Source organism: Enhydra lutris, unplaced genomic scaffold, assembly GCF_002288905.1.
Source record: "Enhydra lutris kenyoni isolate GAN:26980312 unplaced genomic scaffold, ASM228890v2 scaffoldscaffold12, whole genome shotgun sequence".
Taxonomy (NCBI): Eukaryota; Metazoa; Chordata; class Mammalia; order Carnivora; family Mustelidae; genus Enhydra; species Enhydra lutris.
In genome coordinates this window covers 9,970,085-9,983,506 of record NW_019154096.1, presented here as the reverse complement: position 1 = coordinate 9,983,506, position 13,422 = coordinate 9,970,085, and the positions used below count along the sequence as shown (strand labels likewise).

Sequence of the window (13,422 nt, the reverse complement as noted above, 5' to 3'; positions counted from 1 at the left end):
ATTATGAATTTAATAAATACAATTAACTAAACTGAAAGTTCTTAAGAGTTGATTATGAAAGATTTCTCTAGATATTACATTATCCTAATTATATTATCAAATTGGCACTTTCTTCTTTAGACAACTTATGTCAATATATCATTTACTATGAAACTTTCATTTGTGAGGGACACTCATAACTCTGGCCAGCCATTTCCTTTAAGTTCATTTCATTGTTTAAAACTAATTTCTAGGGTCACCTGGGTGGCTCAGATGGTTAAGCATCTGCCTTCGGCTCAGGTCATGATCTCCAGGTCCTGAGATTGAGTTCCAGGTTGGGCTCCCAGCTCAGTGGGAAGCCTGCTTCTTCCTCTCCCTCTGTCTCTCCCCCTGCTTGTGCTCATTCTGTCTCTGTATCTCTTTTAAATGAATAAATTAAAAAATGTTAAAAACAAAAACAAAACAAATTTCTGCAACATACTGTATCTTACTTCCTTTCACTGTCTTCCAGTTGATTTGTGAAATAATGAAGATTTTTCATTTTGTAAAGGTAGTAAATACATAGGAAGACAAATCGTGACAAAATCCTTTCATTCTGGTGAGGACTGAATAAAATTGGCCTTCATTTTAGGAAAAATAGAATCAAGTCTTATACAGGTTGGCTAAAAATTTGTTTTCTCTTTAAACCATAAGGCCTCTAAATAACATGGTTTCTAGAGAAAACTCAGTTCCCCTGGGGTTGAAGATGAATGCTATAATCAACACTGTTCACATTAGTCAATTTCTTACGGAAACCTTACTCTGCATGTTAAATCATAAGTGATTGTCTGAAAAACTCATAATAAAAATTTTCATTTTTTTCTTCCTTCACATTGCAAAATTCAACATATTTGTTGGAAATGTTTCTTTCCTTACTTTCTACTCTCAGACCCACTCATGAGATAACCTCCATCCACCATTGGTATGTGTCCTTCCAAAACTTAAGTTATGCATATCAAGACCCATACCCACAGGAAGGCTAACATAAATATGCATTCATATATTCTGTTAAACATTCGTTTTTAAATTGGGAGAGTATTTGGCATGTCTAGGTATATGTGAATGGTAGTTGTTTTAAGTAATTAGCCCAAAAATTTATACACAGTGTTTTTTCTTCTTCTTCTTCTTTAAGTATGAAGCAATTTATGAGAATTAGGGAAGAAAAAATTGGCAGGACTTATTTTTGCCAGCAGGTAGGAAAGATAACCTAAAACTTCCCTAACAGATTCCTAAGCATTTTGTAGTCCCTCAACTCTCACTGACTGTAGAACCGTACTTGATATATTTATGACCTTCTTATACAGCAGAATAGAATCCATTCCAGGGTGAGATTACAATGTGTGTTATATGAGACACCGGGAATTCTGGCCTTCAATGTGATCCATTATGTTTAGGATTTATTGCAAGCTAAGGCCTATCCATGTTACTCACAGTTGCATAGGGAGCTGAAGTTAAAAGTGGCCAGAGTTCCAAGTGACCTAGTTATGTTTAATTTATGGGCACGTCACGGGACTAAGTAGGGGCTCAGCGCACTGTGCATTTGCTTCCCTTCTAGCAAAGATTGTGACCTCTCTGTCCCAGCGCTCCCACGCTCCCACTCAATATAGTGCTACAAGTTGAGAGGAAACAGTTTTATAGGTCTCTTGTAATATTTAGAAGATAAGTAACTTTAGAAGAACTTAATTCACCTGTCTTCTAATGGGTGCCAAGGGCTAACAGTACAAGTATTTGTTTTTTATTTTTTATTTTTTTTTTTTGGTTTTTGTTTTTGTCTTTGTGGTGTTTTTGTTGTTTTGTTTGTTTTTTACTTTCCAATTGAAATATGCATGACTTTCCTTTAAAATCCACGATAACAATACAAATACATGTTTTTGTTTTGTTTTGTTTTTTTGTCTTTGTGATTTTGGGGGGGTATGTTATTTGTTGTTGCTTGGTTTTTGTTTTTTTTTGTTTTTTACTTTACAATTGAAATACGCAGGACTTTCCTTAAAAATCTATTAAAGAAAACACTTTCAAACTGATAGTAAAAATAGACCTAATCTTTTGAAATGATCTTTTTGCCTCAAGTCTGCAGATTTTCAGGGATGGGCTTGCTTTATAAGATGGTCCATTCAATTCTCTGCTGCTTTGGATTAATACAAAACCACTACTTATACTGAAGAAAAAAAACACGCTTTGCGAAATTTTTATTCATTGTGGTTCTTTCTGCTCTCTGAGACTGCAGTGAATAAACTAGTAGAGCTTCTCAAAATAACCATTCAGCTGTCTGATGCATCTTGCTCTTTTTAGCTTAAATATCCTCAATTTTTATCACACTTTCTCAAGGTGCTCAGACTTCACAGCTGTCTATAAAATGGTGCTCACTCTAATCCACCGATCTCTGCATCGATATTATTAATGAATATGAAGTTTGTATGACTTTACTGCCCCTGCAATCCATTTACAGTGTCGGTGTGTAAACCCATCCTTTACTCATCAAAATGTCATTGTTATATTTTCACATGAATGTTCATAGCCATTTAGTGTACATGGGTAATTCAGATGGTTTTTGTTGTTGTTGTTGTTTGTCCTGATACCAAACAAGGTGAATTAAAGTTATTATTGTAAAAATACATCATTATATAACCTGGTTTTCTGACTTATTAAAATGATTTGGAATGCTGCCTTTCATCATTAAATGTATGATGTATCCCTCTGAGCTTTGTGACATTTACTGATTTTATACACAGGACTTCAGTGCCATCATTATGTCAGTAATTAAAAGGGAAACACAGAGCTATACAGCCCTTTACCAGGTACCTGCCTGCATATGTTAATGATTTTTAAATTTATTCTCTCTAGGTACATTTATTCAGTCAGGTACAAATAAATTAAAATGCCTTTTTTCTTTACCGGCTGTAAAAAAATACCTTGAGATTCAACAAAGTTAGCTTTAGTTTAGATATGGTCCCTACAGCATTCTTCTCACTTAGAAATGTGGCCTGTGACATTTTTAATGAACGTATCCTAGCCTCCAGTGACCCTTGCTGTGTCTTTAAATCAGTTTCAATCCAAATATTTAATAAGTTATTTCATAATCCAAGATTATCAGTTTGTATTTCATAAATTCCATGCATTTTGCTTTCTTGGGTTATAAGTAAAAACACAGGTGTTTATAGGTGTGCCTGGCTCAGGATAACCTCAGGTGATCCTTAGGGTGATCCTATTGTATCGGTATTTTTATCCCGATTTTGCTCCGAATGTATGGTTAGTAGGTCTCCGTAAGTGGCTGGAAGCTACGCAGTCTGACATGGGCAGATTATCTCCTGTAGGCACAGTGTGGTTACTGGGCAGAGAGCCTTAGTCATGATAACACCCAATGCTAGGTTCATGGACCTTCCAGCCCAGTGAAGGGAGGCAGACTGAAATCAATATGTAAAATGTGTAATATGCCAAGAAGCAGGTGAGAAAAGCAATAAAGAAAGATAAACAGTGAGGGGAGAAGTTGGAAGGAGAGAGCAGACTGGAGATCTCATCTTTCCAACATGTGGCCAGAATATATCATTCTGATAGAGTGATGTATTTAGAGGGAAAATTTTATAAGCTAGAAGAATTAAAAACCACAAAGGAATATTTTGTAGCATTAAACACATTGACTCAAGGGTCAAAGAAATGTAGGTTTGCATCCCAGTTCTGGAACCTCTTGGCCATGTGACCCGAGTTATTAAGTGCCCTTTGGATGACACTTTTCCCCTTCAGGAATTTATCATTAAAAGGGGGACAAGTGGGCATATATTTATATACAGATTATTATTGAAATATGGTTTATAATGATAAAAATGGACAGCATAGAACATCTTATTATTAGTCTATACCAAGAGAAATTATGCTATGGACTTATAATGCAGTACGGTTAAATCACGTGATAAAGCATCATATTATACACCAAAATGCCTTAATAAATTTATATTTACAAACATGGGATGATTTACCATGTGTGTGTGTGCATGTGTAATAGGTGTATATTTGGAGAAAGAAAGATCAGCAAATAAGTGTTTAAATGTATAGAACGAGTAAGTTTGGTGGATTGTGAACGGATTCTCTTCTTTTGATTATATTTAATTTTTATTGGATATAAACATATTTTAGCAAAAGTGTAAATGAGCATGCATGTTATGCAACCCCTCTTCCCCAGAGATTTTACCATGAACACATCGTTTTTACAGATGGCAAGTTCATATCATTGCTTTCTTAACTCCTGGAGGGACAGACTCCATTTTGTCCCTCTGTCTCTGCACTGGTTCTGTGATTGTGCTCACCACCATCCTCAGAGGGTCCACGCACTTGCCGAGAGCCTATTATTCTCAGATGCAAAATTCAACAGTGAAATAATCACAGTTGCTTCTCTCATCCTTAAAAGAGGGCAAATGGATCCATTTTTATCGATTATTCTTATTTAAAATGAACAAGCATAGAACATTTTATGAAACAAATGTGCTTTGACCATAAGTGAGACACTTATGTCCCAATGCTTTTCTTCACAAAAAGGCACAATTTCTGTATTGCAGCCCCCGATGAACATACACTCCATCGTGGTGCAAGTCCAGTGCATCAACAAGAAGGTGGGCACTGTGATCTACCATGAAGTTCGAATCGTGGTGAGGGACAGGAACGACAACTCACCCACGTTCAAGCACGAGAGCTACTACGCCACCGTGAACGAGGTCGGTCTCCAGCTCCTCTTCCTTTGTGCCCTTTTTATTGATCTGTGCAGCTCACTAGACACTCTGCATGCCTGGAAATGATGCTACCCACTATAATAGGTTTAACTGTTCATAAATATTAAAAAAAATTAAGGAATAATGCTTCAGAAGATATAAGACTGGGTGATGTCTGGTAAACTCTCAGGAATTCATTTTGCTATAGGCAAAATCTGATTTGCTTATAATAATGACCAAAATATCGGTATTTTTTGATCATCTCAGACTATTTCATGCCCAAATCCACATATGCATTTACTGAGGCTCAACAGTAGTTATTTATTCTCATCATAACTTGTTGAACTGATTGTTTTCCATATCTCTGAGGTGGTGACAGGAACTAAATACTTGGAAGAGACTATCTATTTGACATTCTTTTAATGTAAAGTTACTTCCTTAACTTTATTTTTATTTATTTTTTAAAATATTTTATTTACTTGAGAGGGCAGGAGCAGGGGGCTATAGAAGGAGAGGCAGACTCTGCACAGAGCAGGGAACCCAATGCAGGACTCGATCCCAGGACCCTGAGATCATGACCCTAGCCGAAGGCAGAAGCTTCACCGACTGAGCCTCCCAGGCACCTGAAGTTATTTCCTTAATTTTAAAATCAAATTCTAGCATATGCAAATATTTAAAAGTAAATTGCAACTCAGTTCTTATGCTGATTAATTCTTAGAACTAGTGCTTTTTTGTTGTTTTCTTTTCTTTTTCCCTTTGAGCCAAAATCCATGGGTCAAGAAGCCCTTTCACGTTATTAAAAAAACAAACAAAAACAAAAACAAAAACCAACCAAACAAAAAAACACAACAGTGGTTACTCTGCTAATTTTTTTGTGATTCCACTAAGAAAATATCTCTAATGTATCTCTGGTATTAGCTATTATGCATATTTTAGACTTATAGAAATGAACCACATTTTTAATTTTAATGAACCACATTTTTATCTGCATATTTTAGCAGATTGTTTTTTTACCTCCCAGATATTATTTGAACATTAAAAACTCCATAATTGCTTTATAGGAGGAACAAGTACTTGGGACATTATACTTAGCATTTGGGCCTTTAACCTATACACACTTGCTTTTTCAAATTTTTTAAAATGTATCTTATTTATCTCAATGTTCTTCTAGTAAAAAAATTGAAGAAATTCTTTTTCTTATAACATAAGCCTTTGTAGATTGAGTTACTTAAAAAAAAAACAACAGAAAAATAGCAACAACAACAACAAAAACAACAAAATCATGAACTCTTCTTTTAAGGCTAACAGGTCAAGTTTCCTGGTCAATGTTAACTTTTTTGAGGTGATTTTATTTAACAGGTTCCTGCTAAAACAGACAGATACTAATTAATGTAATTGACCATATTACATGGTTAATTATTTTAGCATCTGAAATACACTCTTTGAATGTGATTTGGCTTTGTTTGAGTGCTGACTTCATCTGTGGATAAACTGGTATCAGATGAATTAACGTCAGACATCAGATCTCATAGTAAAACCCACTCTTGCACCTCATTTAACAGTTCCTAGAGTTCCATCTTTAGTACCTTTTTTGTGAAGAAATTTACATTGTTCAGTTTGAACCTCAGAGTGCCCTGTATGATCTGACTACTTCCACTCCTCCCTCCCACCTTCTCAGCCCCTTGCTGAAAAATAACCTTTTCAAGTACTATTTTAAACTTATCACTCCCCTATTCAGAAGTTGTGTAAAATTTCTCATTATTTTCTGGAAAAAGGTCATCTGTCTCCACTGGCTGACTTTCAAGGCCTTCTATAATCTGACCTTTCCTCAGTGCATTCTTAGGGTAAGGTTCTCTCTGTTAATGCGTCACTGTTCAGGTTAATTTCTGCGTGTCTCACAAACATTTCCATTCCTAGGGCTAGGATCACACCATGCACGGTACTTATAACCGAATCTTCCCCATCTTGCAAGTCTCCTGTTTTTATTCATTTTTTCAAGTTTAACTCCACCGCTATGCCCGTGTCCTATTTGCTTAGTCATCCCTGACTGCTCACAGTCACTGATGTTCAGTCCATCCAGATTCTAAACGTCGACAATCTTTGGATAAACGTCAGTTAGAGTGATACAAATTTACAGAAAAGTTAAACCTTTTATCTTAAACATTATTTGGAGAAGCCCAGGTCTCTTTGCAAACCTGCTCATATAGGATTCTCTCTCACACATTTCTGTAAAGTCCACTGAGGCATTCCTACCCCGTGGATTTGACGGCTGTACCTTCTGTGATTTGATCCTGAGAACATGTGTAATCGATGGTCATATCCCCCTCATTTGATTTTCTTAAACTCTTTTATATTTATTTGCTTGGAAAGAACCAAAAGTTTCTTTAAACCACAAAACATAATTACAAGAAAAAATGAAATTTAGCTCTTTTTCTCATCCTTCACTTATTTGAGTAGATCTTCCATAGCTCTTAGTGCAATTGGCTTGCGTGTATATGTTTGTACATAGGCTGCAATTATGTGCACATATATGTACATATGTGTATCTATGTATTTTGGGGTGTGCATATATGTTCACTCATATATATCATATAAATCCTGCTTGTATATAAATATAAACACATATGTGTGTGTGTGTGTGTATCCCTGTGTCCTGCAACTACATTCCTGCCTGGCTGCCTATAAATTTAAATTAAATTACATTAAATAGACTTTACCACATGCAAGATTACAAGCTATTTTCCACGAGATTTCTCCTTTCAGTATAAGACATACAGTTAATGCAGTTAAGACAAGAAGGTTCTAAAACTTTCTCAAAAATTTTTAAAAATTGCTCACAGTTTAATAGAAGTCAAAATATTATACATGTCATTAAAATCCAAAAGACAGGTATCAAGTCATTATTACAGATTTATGAAAGAAGTTTCCACAATCAAAGTCCTGATGACTCACTGTCCTTATTCAACCTGAGAAAACAGACACCAAGAGGAGGAGTAAGAATTGGTTACATTACGCTCTGAACTGGTCACGGAGTTGGGAATAAAACCCAAGTCTGTGGTTCAATCATTTCTTCACTACTTAGTAATAGACATGTGTATGCTACATTGTCACCACTTCCATGTAACTGATTTTAACAATAAGTGTCAGGGATTATACTTATAGTATTATATCATAATACTATAATCACAAACATTAGTTTCATTTTTTAAATTTTCAACATACAATTCTTTATTCTGAGCATCATGTTAAGTTTTAAATTGGATGTATTTCATATGTTGTGTATCCCATGGTTGAAATATATATATATGTGTGTGTATATATACATATATATATATATATATGTATGTGTGTGTGTGTGTGTGTGTGTGTATGTGTATACACACACACACATAGATACACAACTGAAATTTTAGGACATAGTTAACCTGTGAAATGGAAGAATAGCCTGACCATCACACTTTCGCATTAGGAGCAAACATGTCACTGAAATTATGTACTGTGTTCTAGAAGAAAAGTTAGCGGATTTTAGCCCTGTGAGCTGTCCTATTCCTGTTCCAACTACTCATCTCTGCCATTACAGTGTAGAAGGCTACCAAAGTCCTAGGTTAAGAATCCTGAGGTTAAGAAAAGTCACACATCTTAGCTTTGTGTAAGGTAGGTTAGTATTTTGAACTATATCCTTCTATGCCTCAGTTTTCATGCATACGAACCAGGTCCCTGCACTGGATGGACACCATTAATGGAAGGAAAATCCCATATGTCCAGAGTTACAGGTCTGTCCTTCCATCTCCACTTCTTTTTGTCTTAGTTCCCATGTTAGAGCATTATTGTTGCTTCATTTTTTATTGAGTTATTTTATTTGTTATAGTCGAATGCCTTTAAAATATTCTATAATGAATTTAAGAAAAGCAGAGGGAGCAAAATATCTGCAAATGGAAAAATTAGTAAGAGCAGGAAATGTTCAAATATTTTACATTACTATCAAAATGAGGACTGTTAAATGAAATGTTATATTTTATGAGCCTATTTTAAGTCATTCAACGTTGCATAAAATGCCAGTCTTTTTTACTGTTTGTAAACATGTTCTTCTATTCGTGTTTCAAGAATTTGCCAAAATATCAATGCCTGTGTCTGGACACCAAGCAGGAATTACAGCAAGTTTATAATTCCTTGCTTGTGAGCATGACATCAGACATTGCAAGTATTTTTTTCTCTCTGGGTAATTGAAGACTCTCAATTAATTTTGGACAATTGTATCATTAAGTAATTAGTCTAGTTGGTTTGAAGAACAGATTGCACAGTCTAATTGTAGATGATCATTCTTAAGCAATTTTTGAGGATAAATATTTTCAGGCTGTGATGTCTCTAATAACACATGCATCTCATCCCCCAAAATTACTTTTGACATAGAAAGCAAACAAGGGCTAGTCAAGACAGACAGTTAAGCCTGCAAAGAAATAATCTCAAAATTATACAGAGGTTATATTTGTCCTGGTCTTTAATGATCTCTTCACAGTTGGTGTACTTTTTTTAGTCAATACTAATTTGTTCTTTTTATCACCTTAAATATCATCTTAAATGTACTTAGCTGCTGTGACATGATGTGTTTTATTAGAGATAATTTGTTGGCCTTTTCTGGAAGAATATTCCCTTGCCATCTCTCAATAGGTGGATGGTTTATGGTCTCTTGAAAGGAAGGAAGGAAGGAGGGAAGAAGGAAGGATGGAGGGTAGGAAGGAAGGAGGGAAGGAAGGGGGAGGGAGGGAGAAAAGGAAGGAAGGAGAGAGAGAAGGAACGAGGGAGGGAAGGAGAGAAAGAAGGAATTTAAATTTTGAGTTATTTTAAGCCTGTGATTTTCAGTTGAGATGGCTTTTCAGCTTCTCAGTTAGATAGCTTAGATTTTCTTTTACTTTGCTTTGGAAATGTGCTGAGGGCAAAATGTTTTGTAATTCGTAATAGACTAAGGGTGTGCATGATTGCTTTGTATTAGGTAGGGTGCTTTACTGCAGTGACATTTTCTATCCTTTTACTCAAATTGAGACTAATTGTAATCTTACAGCTTCGGATGGGGAAGGACTTAGTTCAAAAATGGAGCTTTCTACAAAATGTGCCCTTCTTCAGATTTCACTAGTTTCTGTGTTGTGTAGGTTATTTATGCTTTGCTATTTTGTAGTTTTATTTCATTGATTTGGTTAGATTATTTACTTAGGCTCAAATATCAATGACAGAAATATAGGCAGTTTCTAAAAATAATAATAAACAAAATGTATTCTCTTACTTTGTTATTTTCTTACTGTACCCATTGTAATGATTTCATCCTATATTCATTCCTTAAAACATTTTTTTTATTACTTAGTCTTTGAGGTTTTGAGATCACGCTCACATCTTAAGAAAGCCTACCTGTATGTACATGGTCTATTGTGTAATGAGGCTTGAGTTCCTCCCCAGACAGAGATTTTTTAGCGTTGTAAAGAGGTAAAAGTAGTTGTCAGTCATTCTAGCGGTCACTCCATCATCCCTTTGCACAGGTGTGAGTCAAGTGTTAAGCTCAAAGTGGCTGGGTGGTCTGGGCCAGCTCCAGGTCTTGTCAGGGCAGTTGCTTCAGGGAGGGATGGTTTCTTGGTTTCCATTTGTCTGAGTTAAGAGATAAGCTGGCGTAAGAAAGGGAAAATGTGGGACAAAGGTTGGTGAGTACAAGCAAGTGGGAGGTCAAGGTCGGGTCCTGGGGTCTAGCTGGTGTCAGCTTCAACTGAGTCAGTATGGCCCACAAAGCTGGAAATATTTACAACATGGCCTTAACTGAAAAAGTTCCCTTACCCTTATTATCACTCCCCTTGAGATGTTAAGAAGATATCATATACGGGCGCCAGGGTGGCCCAGTCGATTAAGGTGTCTGACCCTTGGTTTTGCCTCAGGTAGGATCTCGGGGTCATGAGATCAAGTCCTACCTTGGTCTCTGTGCTCAGCATGGAGTCTACTTAAGACTCCTTCTGCCCCTTCCCCCACTCATGTTCTCTCTTTCTAAAATAAATAAGTCTTTTTTTTTTTAAATATTTTATTTATTTATTTGACAGACAGAGATGACAAGTAGGCAGAGAGGCAAGCAGAGAGAGGGGGGGAAGCAGGCTCCCCGCTGAGCAGAGAGCCCAACGTGGGGCTTGATCCCAGGACCCTGGATCATGACCTGAGCCGAAGGCAGAGGCTTTAACCCACTGAGCCACCCAGGCACCCCAATATAATTCTTTTTAAAAAAGGATATCATATAGTGATAGAGAATATATGTCAGACTTAGTATTTACTTAGTGAGTATATATATATAAATATACATACATATATTTTTCTAAGCTTTTGATTAACTTGGAAACTTGGAAAAATACTATTCATAAGTTATATATGTATGTGATACATAATCACATATTATGTACATCATACATTATAACATAATTAAAAGGTTGAATTCAAGGAAATTGCCAATGTTCATTTATTTTTGATCTACAAAATGGCAACTGAACAACATTCTGTAAATAAAAATTATGTTAAATAAAATTTGATGCCACTGTATTGTCATAATATTTCTATTGTGACCTGAGAAATACATACTTCATGTCTTTTGTCAACACTGTTGTCTCCTGATGGCATTTTGAATTTATTTGGTAAATAGTTCCTATTATTACTTACATTTTGTTTAATTCAGTAGATTTTATTTTCCTGCACTGCCATTAACTTAGTTGTAAGGAGTTCTGTATAAAAGCTTCAAATGAGGGGTGCCTGGGTGGCTCAGTGGGTTAAGCCGCTGCCTTTGGCTCAGGTCATGATCTCAGGATCCTGGGATCGAGTCCCACATCGGGCTCTCTGCTCAGCAGGGAGCCTGCTTCCCTTCCTCTCTCTCTGCCTGCCTCTCTGCCTACTTGTGATCTGTCTGTCAAATAAATAAATAAAATCTTTAAAAAAAAAAAAAAAAAAAAAAGCTTCAAATGAGGAGGGACAGAATGGGAGGAGGTGAAATGTGAAGAAGAAGTAGGGGCTGGATCCTGAAGGCACCACCAGTTAAGAAGGAGCTCTAGGTACTAAGGAACCACGGATGCCTTAACCAATGGAAGCACATCAGCTGTGCTGATTCATGGCCTCATTCCCACAGCTGGATGGAGAACACGTGGAAGAGGTGAGCCAGAGAAATGTAAGGCAAAAAGCCTTCAGTTGAAATGGACAAAGAGGGTACCCAGGAAGGATATCCAGGTGGAAAGCTTCACAGGAAGGAGACCTAGTTGACTGTAGAGGGTAGAGGAAAAAAATGTAGACACTCCCTACTTTGTTTAGGTTGATTCTGAAAATTTGGCTTGTAGTAGGGCAGTGGGTGCTACTCAAGAAAATAATATCTTAGACATGAGCACTTTGAGGAAGCAGATTTCAGTCTAGGGAGAATTTGATGAGTTCCAGTATCTGTGAGATAAATTCACTTGAAATTCACTAGAAAGTGAATAAAATAGTGAATAATATACATATTAACCTGTCAAAGTAAGGCAAAGTGACAAAAAGAAACATAGAATAGGCAGAGTAAAATACAAACACTTAATAACAGTAGATTTAAACCATCTTGTTAAAAAGTGACATCAAAAGTAAAGGAGAAAGTGTTGAAAGATGTGAATTTTCAAACTAAATTAAAAAATAAACCACATGTAGGCAACATGCATGAAACCCAGTTAAATATAAAGACTCAGATATCTAGGGGCACCTGGGTGGCTCAGTGGGTTAAGCCTCTGCTTTCGGCTCAGGTCATGATCTCAGGGTCCTGGGATCGAGCCCCACATTGGGCTCTCTGCTTGGCAGGGAGCCTGCTTCCTCCTCTCTCTCTCTGCCTGCCTCTCTGCCTACTTATGATCTCTCTCTCTGTCAAATAAATAAATAAAATCTTTAAAAAAAAAAGACTCAGATATCTAAATATAAAAAGATGGAAGTAGATATACCACATAGTCAGTTATTATGTAAAAGCTGTTGTAGCTGTACTATTATCAGACAAAATGGCTCATTATGGCAAACGACACTGGTAGAGAATAAAAGGAACTTTTCCTGATGATATAGATTCAATTTGCCAGAAGGTTAGAGCAATTATGAATTAAACTACACTTAATAACATGGCCTCAGAAATAATAAAATATTGAAAGAACTAAAGGAGAAATAGAAAAATTCATTCTCATCGAGGGAGATTGAAAACCTGGGGTGGGTAGAATAATAGCTTCCCACGATGGGCATGCTAATCCCTAACAAAAGAACTTTGCAGATATGATTAAAGTTATGGAAGTTAATTGAGAGGTTATCCTGGATTATCCTGGTGCATCCAGCCTAATCACCTGAGCACTTAAAAGAATGGAACTTTCTCTGGCTGGAGTCTGAGAGTCAAGAGAAAAGAAAGCAGGAAATAGGAAGCAGAAGAAGAAGGGATCCAAGAGGAGTACGTGTGAAGAAGACTTGACCCCCTGCGCTGGCTTTGAGGTTGAATGGAACCATGAGCCAGTGAACACATTCTATGAGCAGAGAAGGAAACCATGCTAGGCACCAGGAGGGCAAAAATAATGCTGTACAGTGGCAATGATAATGAAGACCAGCCAATTACCAGAATGAGTTGGGAAGTAAATCCATTCCCAGAATCTCCAGAAAGGGATCCAGCCCTGAGGACATATTTTTTTTTTTTTAAGTCTGGTGAGACTCT

At 36.4% G+C, this 13,422-nt stretch overlaps 1 protein-coding gene across 4 annotated transcripts in view; it reads left to right on the top strand.

The window, feature by feature from the left end:
* The window catches only part of LOC111144760 (protocadherin related 15), an 817,855-nt gene that overhangs the window by 270,279 nt on the left and 534,154 nt on the right, over positions 1-13,422 (top strand). For all 4 annotated transcript variants that reach the window (XM_022499204.1, XM_022499203.1, XM_022499205.1 and 1 more), the window contains exon 4: positions 4,566-4,721. In XM_022499204.1, the coding sequence (XP_022354912.1) occupies positions 4,566-4,721 (156 nt within the window). The remainder of the gene's footprint in view (positions 1-4,565; positions 4,722-13,422) is intronic.